This window comes from Lagopus leucura, unplaced genomic scaffold (genome assembly GCF_019238085.1).
Source record: "Lagopus leucura isolate 7727_CA_CO unplaced genomic scaffold, USGS_WTPT01 Super-Scaffold_100030, whole genome shotgun sequence".
NCBI lineage: Eukaryota > Metazoa > Chordata > Aves > Galliformes > Phasianidae > Lagopus > Lagopus leucura.
The window spans coordinates 7,571,979-7,585,424 of record NW_024962281.1 but is presented as its reverse complement, the minus strand read 5'-3'; the positions used below and the strand labels follow the sequence as shown (position 1 = coordinate 7,585,424).

Here is a 13,446-nt window from a genome sequence, read left to right as displayed (position 1 = left end):
TCTAGGGTGAAAGAAAAGAAATTCTAAAACTTGTTCTGAGCAGGCAGTAACAGCAGTGATGTCAGAATATCCAGCTCTTCAAGTGTACGCTGTCCAAGTGTTTCCAGCCTAATGCAGATTTGCGCACAAACCTCTGCTGTTCCCGAGCTCTTAAATGTAATCCAACAGACAGCATGGTTTACTGGACACTGCCATCACTGTGCCCCAGGAACAACAACGTGTGAACGTGAGCTCTGATTCTGAGTCACTGTGTGACTATGAGCAAAACTGAGAGTTTCCAGTGTTCAATAATGTGATGTGCTTCAGTAGCTGGCAGCTCAGCTGGAGACATAGAAACATCTCTGGTTTGCAACGAAACACATTTTCCAGTTATCACTAATACAGTGAGTGTCTGTCTTGGCTTCATTATCAGTCAGGTGGAAGTTGGACTAATATTTATATGGCTTCTTCACATGAGTTTTTTCCAAATTATTTACTTAGTGTTGGCACTGTGAGATGTTATAAATACTGGAGGTTTGTACCCATCTGCTATGTGCTGAATGTGACTGTTATTCTTCTTCCGCTATTCTGCCAATTATTTGTATTTTATTTACTTAAATTCTTTGTATTCTAGATTATGCCCCACTAGCAAGGGATCTGGGGAGAGAACTGTGATTCTTTTGTTTCACTGAACAAAAACTGATTCATCACTTTCCTTACATCACCTCTCAGCTCTCTAGCTTCTCAACACAGAGATTGGTATGGCTTTCCCTTAGGTAAGTTGCAAATCACAGCAGCTGTGTATTTGCTGGGAGTCAGCACTCCTCAGTGTTATTAAAGTGGTATAAATGTATGTAATCATACGAGATGTAATTATCAGAGATACTGCAGAAGTAGTTTCCTGAAGAGAGTGAAATAAATATGAAATTGGGATATTGGAACAAGCTGAATTGCGAGAACGAGCTGTGAAAAGCTGTGAGAATGACAGGAAAAAATAAAAGTTGATATGAAGCTGAGAAATGGGGAGAGACTTAGGAAATAGGGTTATAGACAATGAAAAGGAGAAGTTCTGACATGGGGCTAAGGAGTAAGATCAGCTGAATCAGGCAGATACATTTGCTATGTCTGTGCTGGGACTCTGTAATTCTACTGTTTCCTCTGACTAAGTATGAGTTTCTGCAAGAATTACAGTTGATTTGTTTTTTTATTCAGTGAATGGGCTAAGATATCAAGAAGAGAACACCAGCTTTGGGGGCTGGCTGCCATCAGTGTGTTGAGGAGGACGCGCAAGGCACAAAATCAGGTTCCACAGCCAGTCTGAATTGTTTTGCATGTAACTGTTGTATGAGTGCATTTCACAGTGGGACCTACTGCTTTGTTTTAACATATGTATGCGTGAATATTTTGTGAAACAGTTTACTATGAGAGAAGCTTCAAATAAAACTGCCCATTTTATTGTCTCCCATAGGCGTGCAGTGTCCTGCCTTGTCAGCGCATTTTGCTGCTTTAGAGAGTTCTTCTGAGGGGTTTTCTTTGTAAGCATTTTGAGGTGCTGGCTGTTGTCCATCCACACAGACAAATCAAATTTCCGCATTATCTGAACTCTGAGAATGTCTTTTGAAAGCTTTAATGAGATGTCACCAAAGTGGTCCTCTTTAGTCCTCAGCTGCTGTTCCTACAAGTTTGTAATTCAAATGCCTCTGCTCATAATGAGAGACAAACAATCATACAATTCAGAACTCGTTATCACTCAGTGTCAAATGTAGAAAAGGCTTTAAAATTCCAGAGACTTTTAAAGCAGAAGGTTGTGGTACTTTTTTGAAGACATGCCTGACAAGACAGCAGTAAGGCTGCCTGCTCTGCCCATTAGAAAATCTGTGTTTTTGTGAAGCAACACATAGTCAGAATTAATGATGAGGGATGTTGAAATGAAAGGAAAGGACATTTGATTCCAATGTCTTCTTGCAAACTGAAGTATTTCAGTGATTTACTACCATACTTTCATGATACATATAATTCTAAAATAATGATAGACTTCTGCTCTTTCTAGAAAAACCTGTTGCTTTATACAGTGAAGGTTTTTTCTCCCTCTGCTACCTGCTGGGTGTTATTTTTTCCTTTTTTTTTTTTTTTTTTTCAGAAGCAGCACAGAAACAGGCAGTAGAATTTTACAGATCCTGCACCATTGCCCCAACTTCAGTCGGCATTGAAATGAAACCACAGAGAACAGAAGTGACTCTCTTTTTTCCATGCACAACAGGAGAATACAAGTGCTCTGCTGAGGTTCTTATGCCTTATATGACAGCTGGTGGTTTGTACTCCTTGTGATAAGATGTGTAGTGGTACCAACAAGTGTTAGTGAATAATAGCAGCAAAGTAGTGAGTAGGCTGAGCCAGGCAGAATAATGGGATGGCTGGAGTCTGATGAAGCCACTGTTTTCCCTTGTCCTCTGATAGCTTTAAACTAAAAGCTTAATAAAAAAAAACAAACAACAAAACTTATTTTTAAAACATCATTAAAATCTGAAGCTCATGGAAACTTGTATCGATAAGCTGAGCTTCCTGTGCTGCCTGAGGAAGGGCTTCTGTTTGGGAAACCTCAGTCAGTTGTGCTGTTTGGTCTCCTTTCTGCTGATGTGTGGGCTGACAAATCGGAGAGAAGTCAGGTGCAATGTTAACACCAGATAGAGCCACCAGAGCACATAGCAGCGCCAAGCCATGCTGTATTACTTCAAACTACAGTTTTCTTCTGGTGTTTTGAAAACCCCTGTGTATGCAGAGAGGGGTCATTTTGCAAAGCATGGTGTGGACAGACACCCTTATATTAGTATCTGTGTATTAGTGTCATGGAGTGACATACGTTGTGTTGAGGCTGAGCACTTTTATACATGTTGATGAATGCTCGGGTTCTCATTAGAGGTGGAAGGAAAAAAGCAATTACTGAGTTGGCTTGCCCAGCCCCTGCGAATGACAGGATTTTCCAGTTCAGCTTATTCCTTCATTCCTCACCACAGCAAAGGTTCTCATGTCCGAGACAGTGCGGCTTTGTAATTTTTGTCAGGTATGAAGGTCAAAAGCATTACATCTCTTGGGCTACAGCCCTTCCTCACCACTTTAGAGAGCATGCTGGGGCCTGGCTGTGCAATCTTTATATGAAGAGGAGACGTTGGAGCACATCCAGAGAAAGGCCACGAAAATGAAACACAGAATGGAACACTTCTCTCAGCTTGTCCTCTTAGGAGAGCTGGGGCACTTCAGCCTGGATAAGAGAAGGCTCTGAGGTGGCGAGATAGAGGCCTTTCAGTAGAAGAAGGGGAGCTACAGGAAAGAAGGGGACAGACTTCTTTAGCAGGGTCTGATGTGATAGATCATGAGGAAATGGCTTTAAGCTTAAAGAGGGTAGATTTAGGTTAGATATAAGGAGAAGATCTTTTACAGTGAGGGTGATGAGGCACTGGCACAGGTTGCCCAGTGATGTGGTTGGTGTCCCGTCCCTGGACGCTTTCAAGATGAGGCTGTTTAAGGCCCTGGACAGCCCGATGGAGCTGTGGCGTCCCTGTGCACTGCAGGGAAGATGGTCCTCAGTGGTCCCTTCCAACCAAGGATTCTACGTTCAAGGACGAGTTACGGGTGCAGCCAGGAAGCCGCCTCTACAAGCTGAAAAGGGACAGCGCAAAGTCCCGTATTTTCGAATTGAATCACAGCAAAGGTGATCACAAAAAAAAAATTGAGTCAATTTTGGTATTTTCAATTGCTAAAATCACCGACATCCTCCCTAGAACCCCTTTTCACGGACCGAAGTGATGGAACCAGACGCTCATGCAGCGCCGCGGGTCGACCCCGCCGGGTGCCGGGGCGGAGCTGCGCACCGGGCGCATGCGCGGTGCGGGGCGGCGCGCGCGCAGGCAGCGGGGCCATGGCCGGCCGTACGTGGGGCCGCGGGCCGTCGGCGCCCTGAGGCGGCGCGGCGCCGCCATGGTGCCTGGAGGAGCCGCTCTGCCGCCGCCGGGCGCCCGACCGCCGCCGTCGCTGTGAGACGCAGAGCTCCGCCGCGGGCTCGGGGAACGGCACCGGCACCGAGAGGAGGGAAAGGAGGCGGCGACCACCATCATCACCAGCCGCCGCTCCAGGTGATTTCCTCACACGCGCACGGCCCCAGCCTTCCTCAGGGCCGCGGTGCTCTGCGTGCGGCCCGTATGGGAGCCGACCGGCTCGGAACGGCTGCGCCTGCGAGGATGTTCGCGGCCGCCCCCGCCCAGCACCGGCCCCTCCGGCGGGCGCGGGCCGGGGTACACCTCGCACCGACCCCGGTCGTGTTTATGTAAGGGGCGAACCTCGCGGGGCTGCGCTCCTTTGTACCGCGTCGGACTTTTCCTCGGGCTCCCGGAGCGGGGTCTGTGATGGGAGCGGGCAGTGCTGCACCGGGGAGGGCGGAAGAAGGGAGAAAGGTGTTTTTTGTTCGTGACGTGCAAGTATCGGTAACCAAGGGAGAGCGCTAGGTGGGAGACACGGCAGGCAAAAAAATGCAGGGAAAAAAAAAAAAAGCCTTTTGTTTTCCAGGGAGATGGGGGATTTCGGTAAGGTGCCTGACTCACACGCGTTACCCATTGGTGATCTCATTCCAAATGCTGTTCTTTTGGTTTGTAGGTGTTGCTGTCTTTGTCTACTGCGATTTTCAATACGAGAGTTGCTGTTAACTTTCTGTGTGCTTGGGCTGCAGGGATACCCACTGCTGTGTGCCTTGGGTTCTGTGTGCAGTGCACTCTCAGAATACTTGAGAGGGTCACAGGGAAGTTATTTTTAATTACTCTTTGAGATTAAGTATAGAAAAAGAATGTGAGCTGTTAAGCTGTTGCTGCCTGTAACTTCAGTTTACTTGCAAATTTGGTTTATTTGTGCTGATTATCTTAAACAACCAACTAGCTGTGCATGGGAAACTGTCTGTGTTTCTAGATAATTTTCTCATTAGTTTTACCAGTTGTGGCAGTCAGCTCCAGTTTCTTACTCCTAATGTCACAAAAAAAGTTCACTTTATTAATCCCTGAATTCATTACCATTAGGAAACAGTTCTCTCTTACCAGCATTATAGGGAAAGATCATCAGAAATCTCAGTAATGTGAAACTACTGTTTGTCTAAAATGCAGCAGTCCTGGGAGGAAGCCCTGACGTTAGAGCAGTCTGATCCTGCAGGGGACATGGGCTGAACAGTGTGTGTCTGGAAATGGGCTGGGGAATTCCTTCCTTGGGAGAGATGGAAGGAAAGGAGTGCCTCGCTTGGGTCCTGCTGTGGAATCCACAGTGCAGATGCAGAGATACTCATGCCCAGAAGACATAAAGGATGGGTGTGCCTTAGAAAGCTCTAAGCCTGCTTAGCGTTTCACGTTGTGCTCCTTTTCTCTAAGCTATTTGCTATTCTCGGGTTGGTTTTTTTCTCTTCATGCAAACATGCAGAGACCTTCCGTTTCAGTTCACTGGAAGATTTTTTTTTTATAGTTTGGTGACTTTTCTCCTTCTGAACCAGTTTTCATTTCCAAACACATTAGGGGATGTTTAAGGTGTTTACAAAGTCACAGTTCACAGCAGTTTTGCCTCTTAAGTGTGCGTTCATATCTGGCACTTCCAATGTGCTTCAAGCATCCGTGTGTTGGTTTCTCTGTGTTTATTTTAAAGCATTTCCTTTCATTTCAGCGAAGCGTGATTGCTTAATTAGCTGCACACTTGAAAGGAGCATTCAGAAGTGGGTGCTTCACCTCATGGAGTTTTCCTGGAAAATTTTGTTGATTGCACTCTTTGTGTTTAAAAGAGAACTTGAGCTTTAAGGGGGACTTTCACCATTCTTGTGTCACACGTCTGTTAACGCCGGGAGCAGAGCTGCCTGCTTGACAAGCTTGGGACTGATGCTTCTTATTCACAGGATTCAGAGTTGCAACAACAAAAGTTTTATGGTATTAACGCATGAAAATCTTGAAAGTATTTTCTATTTTCACTTGTAACGAGTTGGGTGACTAGTTGCACAACTAGTTAGCACTGCCAGCTCTAAACATAGTCTACGTCTGTATCTGAAGCGGCTCAAAGCTAGGTGAACAGCCGTGGGGGATGGCATGTGTTTCATCCTGCTGCATAACAGCGTCCTGGTACCACGTTCAGGCTGCAGTTTGTGGGATCTGTGAGCTCTGCCTGTGTGGCTGCTCTCCTCTGCTCCATCCCAGGGTTGGCTGTCACAGACTGCATCGTCCCAGTGCTTGGTGTGCAGGTCCCTGGGTGCTCTGTCCTCTGCAGAGGCGCTTTGGGACTGCAGCCCAGATTTCCTCAGAATATGCTGATACAAATGTGGTTAGGCAGGCCTGTAGGTGTAGACTTGCAAATATGGCAGTGACGGCAAAAAATCTGCTGAATAACTGGTTAATGAACCACAGCTCAGAAGGCAAGGAACTGTAGAATCAGAAAGGACCTGAGAGCAGCTTGATTTCTGTTCAATCTGTATAACTTTCTTTTCCCCTGAATTACTTAAAGATATAATTGGTTATGGTTTTAATGTAATGAATTAGATAGCTGTGTTTCAGATTCTGAACTCAACTGGGCAAACAACGTTCTGTGCTCTGAAAAATGAGCAGCCCTTGTTGCTGTGCCTGCATTTGAACTGTTAATATTCAGGCAGGGAGCTGATCCTATAGGAATCCTCAGAAGGGTTTTCCTGAGTATCTACTGGGTTTATTAACCCTTGTTAACATGTGTCAGTCCCTGAGTTCAGCTCTCTGGTCCTACCTGCTCATTATGAAGACTTGAAAGCACTGGATGTTTTACAGGCTGCCTATAAATAATACACTTGCTCTATAATTGACTGGAGCTGCTTATACTGTATGAAAGTACTCTAGAAATAAATCTTTAAAGTAACTTTTAACTTCCCAGTGCTGAGATATATTCTCATTCCTGAATTGATTTTCTTCTCCCTCATAAAACTTGCTAAAACTAATGGCAGTTGGAAATGTAGATTTCTTTCTCCTATACAGTTAACTGTCTCTGGTTGGTTTTGCCTTTAATGTGAATGCATGTTCACTTCTGTCCCCATGAAAAGATGAGGGGTTGAGGTACTGATTTACAGTATCAGTTGTTTTACCTGAAATATATTATGTGTTTGCTTGAAGTGATCAACTTTGGTTTGGATAGGGTCTGGGGTGAGTAGGAATTCAGCAATTCATTTGTTTTCTAATTGGAGATAAGAACTCCGCAGTTCTGTATAGTCAGCTCTATAGCTATCCATGCTGTTAAACTAGATGGGGGAAAAAATCATTTATTCTTGTCACCTTCTTACATATCGAGTATTCTGTTTGCGAACTGTATTCTCTATAAACCTTTAAATTGAATGCTAAATACCAAGTGGTTATTACTTGGAATTACTAACCAGCTGAGCTACAGAAACTGTGTATTAGTGGAGCTGCTTACCAGATCCTAATGACAGCCTTGCAGTGCAGACTGGAGTGTTTCGCTGCTTTACTGCTACGCTCGGTATGCTCATTGTTTCTGGCCTTCTCAGCAGAAATGGTTGAGTGCTGTCCTTGTTAGCCAGCACAGAAGTTGGCCTCATTTAAGCTATACAGCAGCAAGGCGTCTTTTGCTTTCCTTGCTGCCGGCTGCATGGGAAGGAGCTGTTCTGATGGATCACTGACTCACCTACTCTCCAGAGTTCTGGGGGTTTTTGTGTATGTTTTTTTTTTAAACAGACTCACTGGGAAGTTCTTTGCTGAGTGTATTATCTGATAAACCTTTTCAGACTGCTCCTTCCCTTTCCTTCCCTTTGTTTTCTCTCTCCCAGATAGACGATATAAAGATAGAACTCTCTGAAGTACCAGATTCTTCTGTACTTCAAATTCCTTTCAGTTTATTTTCCTCAGGAACAGGACAGGCCCTTGGAAGGAAGGGTTCTAAGAAATGAGTGAGAACAATATGGCTCATGGGTCTAATTTTAGGGTTTTCTCCTGTGACATTGCACCTTCTGTAGTTCCAAGTCAAGACTCTTCGCCTCTTCAAGATCTTTCCAGCCATGTTTGCCCTTCAGGAAACTCAAAGCTTGGTGATGTCTTTAGGTTCAGTAATTTGAAGTGGAAGCTGGAGTACAGATCAAAGTCTGGTGGTTAGTGAGTGTATCCAAAATAACTGGAATGTTGCAGGTGTGAAGAAAGCAAGTTGAAGTTGTTACTTCTTTTGGTTTCTGGTCAGACTTTCCAGCTGTCTTAAATCTTAATCCTGTAGGAGGATGAGTGCCTGGCTGGTTCTCAGATGTTACACTGAGCATTGCACTGAAGTTCTGATTCCAGATGGAGCTACTGAATCTTTCTATGCTGGCTTTTGGTGGCTGTTAGTGGAATTATTGGCTATTTTGGTGGGGAAATGAGAACAGTGCTTCTAATAACAAATATTCCAGCGTGTTTCTGTAAGTGTTGAGAAACATTGTGTAATGCTTTTCTTACTGTGAGATGCTCTACTTGATTAATGGAACTTTGGACCTGCTTGGATGAATGGATGCAGATTTTGTGTATCCTCTCATAATTTCATCAGTGAGTATTTTCTGCCTGTGATGTTTAAATGTAAGTTAGTACATAAAAAAAGTACTGCATTTGTTCAAGCAGCATAACTCAAACTTTCAGTTGAAATGGTAAATTCTTGTGTTATGTCAAAGCCTCAGAAATAAACTTCTATTAAAGGGAAAATGTGTGTTGTCTTCGAGAGATTTTTTTTTTAAGCTTGCTGCTCATCTGTATTGGCAGTGGACTCCTAAGAGACCAATCTGTGGTAGCTTTAAAAAAAAAAAAAAAAAAAAAAAAAAATCAGATTTTACTAATTTGTCTTTAAAACCAGCCAGGAATGTTTTTGGCCAAACATTTCTGCCAGATGAAGGAGGGATTTGCAGGTGCCGTGTTGTTGTGGAAATGCTGTTTTCCAAACGTTAATCAGTTCTGGTGGGAAATGTTAAAATGCTGTTGGAAGTCAAATAGTGCAGCTGTGCATGCACTCACTTAGGAGGTGGAGTCTGAATTTCTTGCTAGGACTGTTCATTTTCTCATCCTCATTTGGAACAGCAGGATGTTTGAAATCATGGGGAAAATATGCTGAGGCACAAACCAGTGGCTTCCCAATCCTATTAAGCCCATTTTTTGGCTGTGTTTAAGTGTGACCTATGTTTTCTGATGTCTGAGCATCCAGCAACTTGTCATCATCCTTTATCTAAAGGTTTTAGAGGTTTAATTTTTTTTTAATTGGTTTGCATTTACACCAATCAAAATAATGTATTGTGAGAGCTCTCTGTGATGTAATGGGCTGAGTGCAGTGAGCTTTGTTGGTTGTCTGTGTTATGTTTTGTTAGAACTTGGCAGCAGTTACAGCTGAAGCTTTATTTGACACATCCACATTTCTGATGAAGTTAATTTTAAAGAGTTTCTTATGGGCACTGAGTGCTCTGTCAGGCAGTGGCAGAATAAGCTGCAGTGTGTCAGTGGCTGCCTCATAGAACGTAGCCTATTGATTGCAGCAGAGTGTGCTTCTGAAAGCTCCTTTGCCTTTCAGAATCATAGAATCACAGAATGGCCAGGGTTGGGACCTCAAGGATCATGAATCTCCAACCCCTGCCACACGCAGGGACACCAACCTCCACATTTAATACCAGACCAGGCTGCCCAGGGCCCCGTCCAACCTGGCCTTGAACACCTCCAGGGACGGGGCATCCACAGCCTCTCTGGGCAGCTGTTCCAGCACCTCACCACTCTCTCTGTAAAGAATTTCCCCCTGACATCCAATCTAAATCTTCCCTCCCTCAACCTAAAACCATTTCCCCTTGTCCTGCAGTTATCAACCCTTTCAAAGAGTTGACTCCCCTCCTGTTTGTAGGCTCCCTTTAGGTCCTGAAGGCTGCCATGAGGTCACCCCACAGCCTTCTCTTCTCCAGGCTGAACAAGCCCAGTTCCCTCAGCTTGTCTTCGTAGGGGAGGTGCTCCAGCCCCGATCATCTTCGTGGCTGTCCTCTGAACCCTCTCAAACAGCTCCCTTCTTTCTTGTACTGAGCTCCCTGTCTTTCTTGTACTGAAGAACTGTACTGTACTCTTGCCTTTCTTCTCTTTGTGTTCATTAACAGGGTTAGAATTGCTCACTTCCTTAGGTAATAGAAATGCTATTTTTCTATACATTCTTCTATTTCTATTACATTCTTTTATTCTTCTATTACATTCTCAAGTATGCATGTATTGATTTGGAAGGCAAAGTTTTCAACTTAATTTGGATGTGCAGAACCCCAATTAACTTTCAGTACTTGGAGAAGTCCACAGAGTTCTGTATTTGGGGTAAATCAGGAAAGTGGGAGCTTCCTCCTTGTCCTGTGGTTGCAGCTGACTGAAAGAAGTTTGTCATGGGAGCTCAGCTGGGAGTCAGTGCTTGTTGGCAGTTTGCTTTGGCTGTAACAGTGAACACCTGAAGTCAGCTCCTGCCCCCCAGGCCCTGATCCACTTGGAAGTGTGTCTTAGCAAAAAGCAGATGGCAGCTTGGTTTAATTAATTAATTAGTTGCAATTAATCTTGTGTATCTGGCAAACCCAAGGATTTTGGGGGGAGGAGAAGAAAGGACACTGTATGTCTTCATATCAGTTGGCTTTAGGCAGTGTGCCTTTGAGCAGAGGCTTGGTTTGCAGCCTGCAGCTGAAACACCTTGTTCCCATCTGTGCAGGTCCCAGTTCAGTACTGCACATTTAGCCTCTGCCTTTCATTCTCACTGAATGCTAAACATGAGTATTCCTTAAGGTATCCGGGCTGTGGTTTTGGTTATTGGTCCTAAATATTTGTAAGTGTTGTGGCAGAACTTCCTCTCAGAAGCCCCAGTGGGTGGTGTGGGGGCCAGGCATGACTGTGGCGTTTTGGGGTCTGCAGAGCTGCTGCAGGAGCTGTAGCTGTCTGTAAAGGAACAGCTAAAAACACTTTCTGACTTCCTGTGGTATGCTTGGTATGCGGGATGTGACACTGCTTTACTTGAGAAATGGGGCTGTGGGCTGGGTGATGGCAGCCCTGTAACCTATAGTCTGCTGAGACAGACCTCACTTCTGATCCACCCTGATTTGTTGGCCAGAACTGATGTTGTCATCGTGTCAGTGTTGCTTCAGGTGTGCATGAGTGGTTCCTGGGAGCATCTTGTCCATGGCAACGCAAACAGAGCTTCACATGATGGTTGTGTATGAGAAGTAGGAAAGATTTTTGGTTTCTGTGTATGAGCAGGACTTCCTTTGGTGGTGTGCTTCCGTGTTGTATTTTTAAAACTTACACAATAACCACTTAAAGAAAATCTTGTAAAACTTATTTTAAAAAGCACAGCTCCAAATGCAGATTTTTCTGTTTCTGTGATGGAAGCGCAGGGTTTTTTCAAGTTGCCCCCCTAATAAGAAGAGGTTCTCAATTCCAGTCTGTCCAGTTAGACCAATTAGTTCTGAACTCAGCCTCTAATGGTCTGCTGTTGGTGATGGTTTTTGTTTGTATGACTGCTGCTGAATAAATGCTGGTTGGGATCTTCCCCACCTTGGCTTTGAACACTTTGCTACTCTGCTTCTGTACACTGTGTGTGTAATGGTGGCTCATGTACCAGCCTAGGGGCTGTGCTGCTCCCCAGTGGGTGAGGGGTTGAACAGTGCTTTGCTTCTAGATACAGCTCTTGGTCTCAGCTGAAAGCAGTGCTCTGGCAGGTTGTGGAAAGTGATCCTTCTGCTCTAGAATGGTTCTGTTGGAGATCAACAGCCTTTGAAATGCTGTTGTGGACCACTGAGTGTGTGTATGTATATATATACACATATATATTTCTGTTTTGAAAGAGAAAGAAGGATGAATTAGAAAAAGAGGAGAAAAGAAAAGCCCTTCATTGTCTTGCATCATCCATCTTCTCTGATTGCAACCTCCAAAATTAAATTACCTTCCAGTACTCAGGAGAAAGGATGTAATTTTTTTTTTTTTATAATATGATTCCTTGCAGTGAATTACATTAGAATAAGTAGAATAGTTCTGTTCCTGGTCTTAATCTTCAAAACTGCCTCGAATTCCATAAGCGCATAAAATCATAGAGGTTAATGAATGTCCTAAATAATTTTCTGATGTTTGAACTTATTTTAAAAATCATTTCAGTTTGCATTGAGGAAATGAATCTAAAATGTTTTTAAAAGTTTTAGCTGGTGCTTATTTCATTTGAGACTTATAAATCTGTATATAGAAACAGAACAACTCATTGGCAGTACTCTTTATGTGTGACTTTTGCTGTTTGTTTTTTAAAGTTTCTCATGTTGGTGTTTGTGTAATCTCTTGTGTGCTGGAGTCCTTTGAATGGACACTTGGACTCTGAATTAGTGCAAATAGAATAAAGGTTTATTTGGTGTATGCTCTGACCATTATTGTGTCATTAACCTGCCTCCCCAGCCCCTGTCTTACCATATCACCATGGAAAGCTGCTAGCAAATTGACTTACATATAGCAAAAATAGAAGCTGTCCTGCCTGGATTTGAATTTCAGTCAGTGGATTCATGTAGTCATTTGTGGCCATGCAGGAAGCCCCATTCATATGTTCACAAAGCCTAATAGCTGTTTGTTCAGTGAGATTGATTTGATTACTCTTCCGTCTTGTGCTATTTACAGTCTGCTGCCAGTTCACGGAAAGAGAAGAGGATGGCTGCAAAGGAGAAGTTGGAGGCAATATTAAATGTGGCCCTGAGGGTCCCAAGCATCATGCTGTTGGATGTCTTGTATAGATGGGATGTCAGCTCATTCTTCCAGCAGATCCAAAGAAGCAGCCTGCACAACAACCCTCTCTTCCAGTACAAGTACTTGGCCCTTAACATGCATTATGTGGGTAAGTGAATGCGTATTCAGGAGAAAACACTACTAGTAAATACCATTTCTGCTTGCTTCAAAATTGTTAAGAAATTTATAATAGTATGGTAATATATTGATTGCAACAAATTGCATGGAAATAAATGTAATCAGCAGCACTGTAATTAATGTAGGCCTGTTTATGTTAGCAGTAAAGAAGTCCTGTGTAGGGTCTTCAGCTTTGTTATTTAGCCTTGATATGTAAATAGAATAAAATTAATGCCTGGAAACAGTATTGATGCCCTGAGAGAAGCACAGTAATGCTGGCTGCAGCTGACTAGTAAGAAAGCTGCAGTGAAACTCTGTGCAGACAAGTAGTGTAACTTAAATCATTGGCATTAAGGAGGAGACTAGAGCAAAGGTTGCCTGCTCTGAGCTGTGACCACAGCACCAGAAAGTTGGCTTTTACTGCTGTGTGGATATGGTTCTTCAGCAAACAACTTTATGACCTGTATGTATGCTCCGAGTCGATTAGAGCATGTAACAAGTCCTGCGTGGCAGATAAATGGACAAAATTACTAGCATGGTTCAGGGAGCTGAGGTTTCAACCTTGCCCCTGCAAGTCTAGCTCTGAAATGCTAGA

The 13,446-nt window shown here is 43.7% G+C and overlaps 1 protein-coding gene across 1 annotated transcript in view; it reads left to right on the top strand.

The window, feature by feature from the left end:
- The first annotated feature begins 4,002 nt into the window (after positions 1-4,002).
- Positions 4,003-13,446, top strand: part of RNF145 (ring finger protein 145) — a 40,087-nt gene continuing 30,643 nt past the window's right edge. Inside the window, exons 1-2 of the mRNA XM_042881618.1 lie at positions 4,003-4,109; positions 12,630-12,843. Coding sequence (XP_042737552.1) covers positions 12,660-12,843 — 184 coding nt within the window. The 5' untranslated portion in view covers positions 4,003-4,109; positions 12,630-12,659. The remainder of the gene's footprint in view (positions 4,110-12,629; positions 12,844-13,446) is intronic.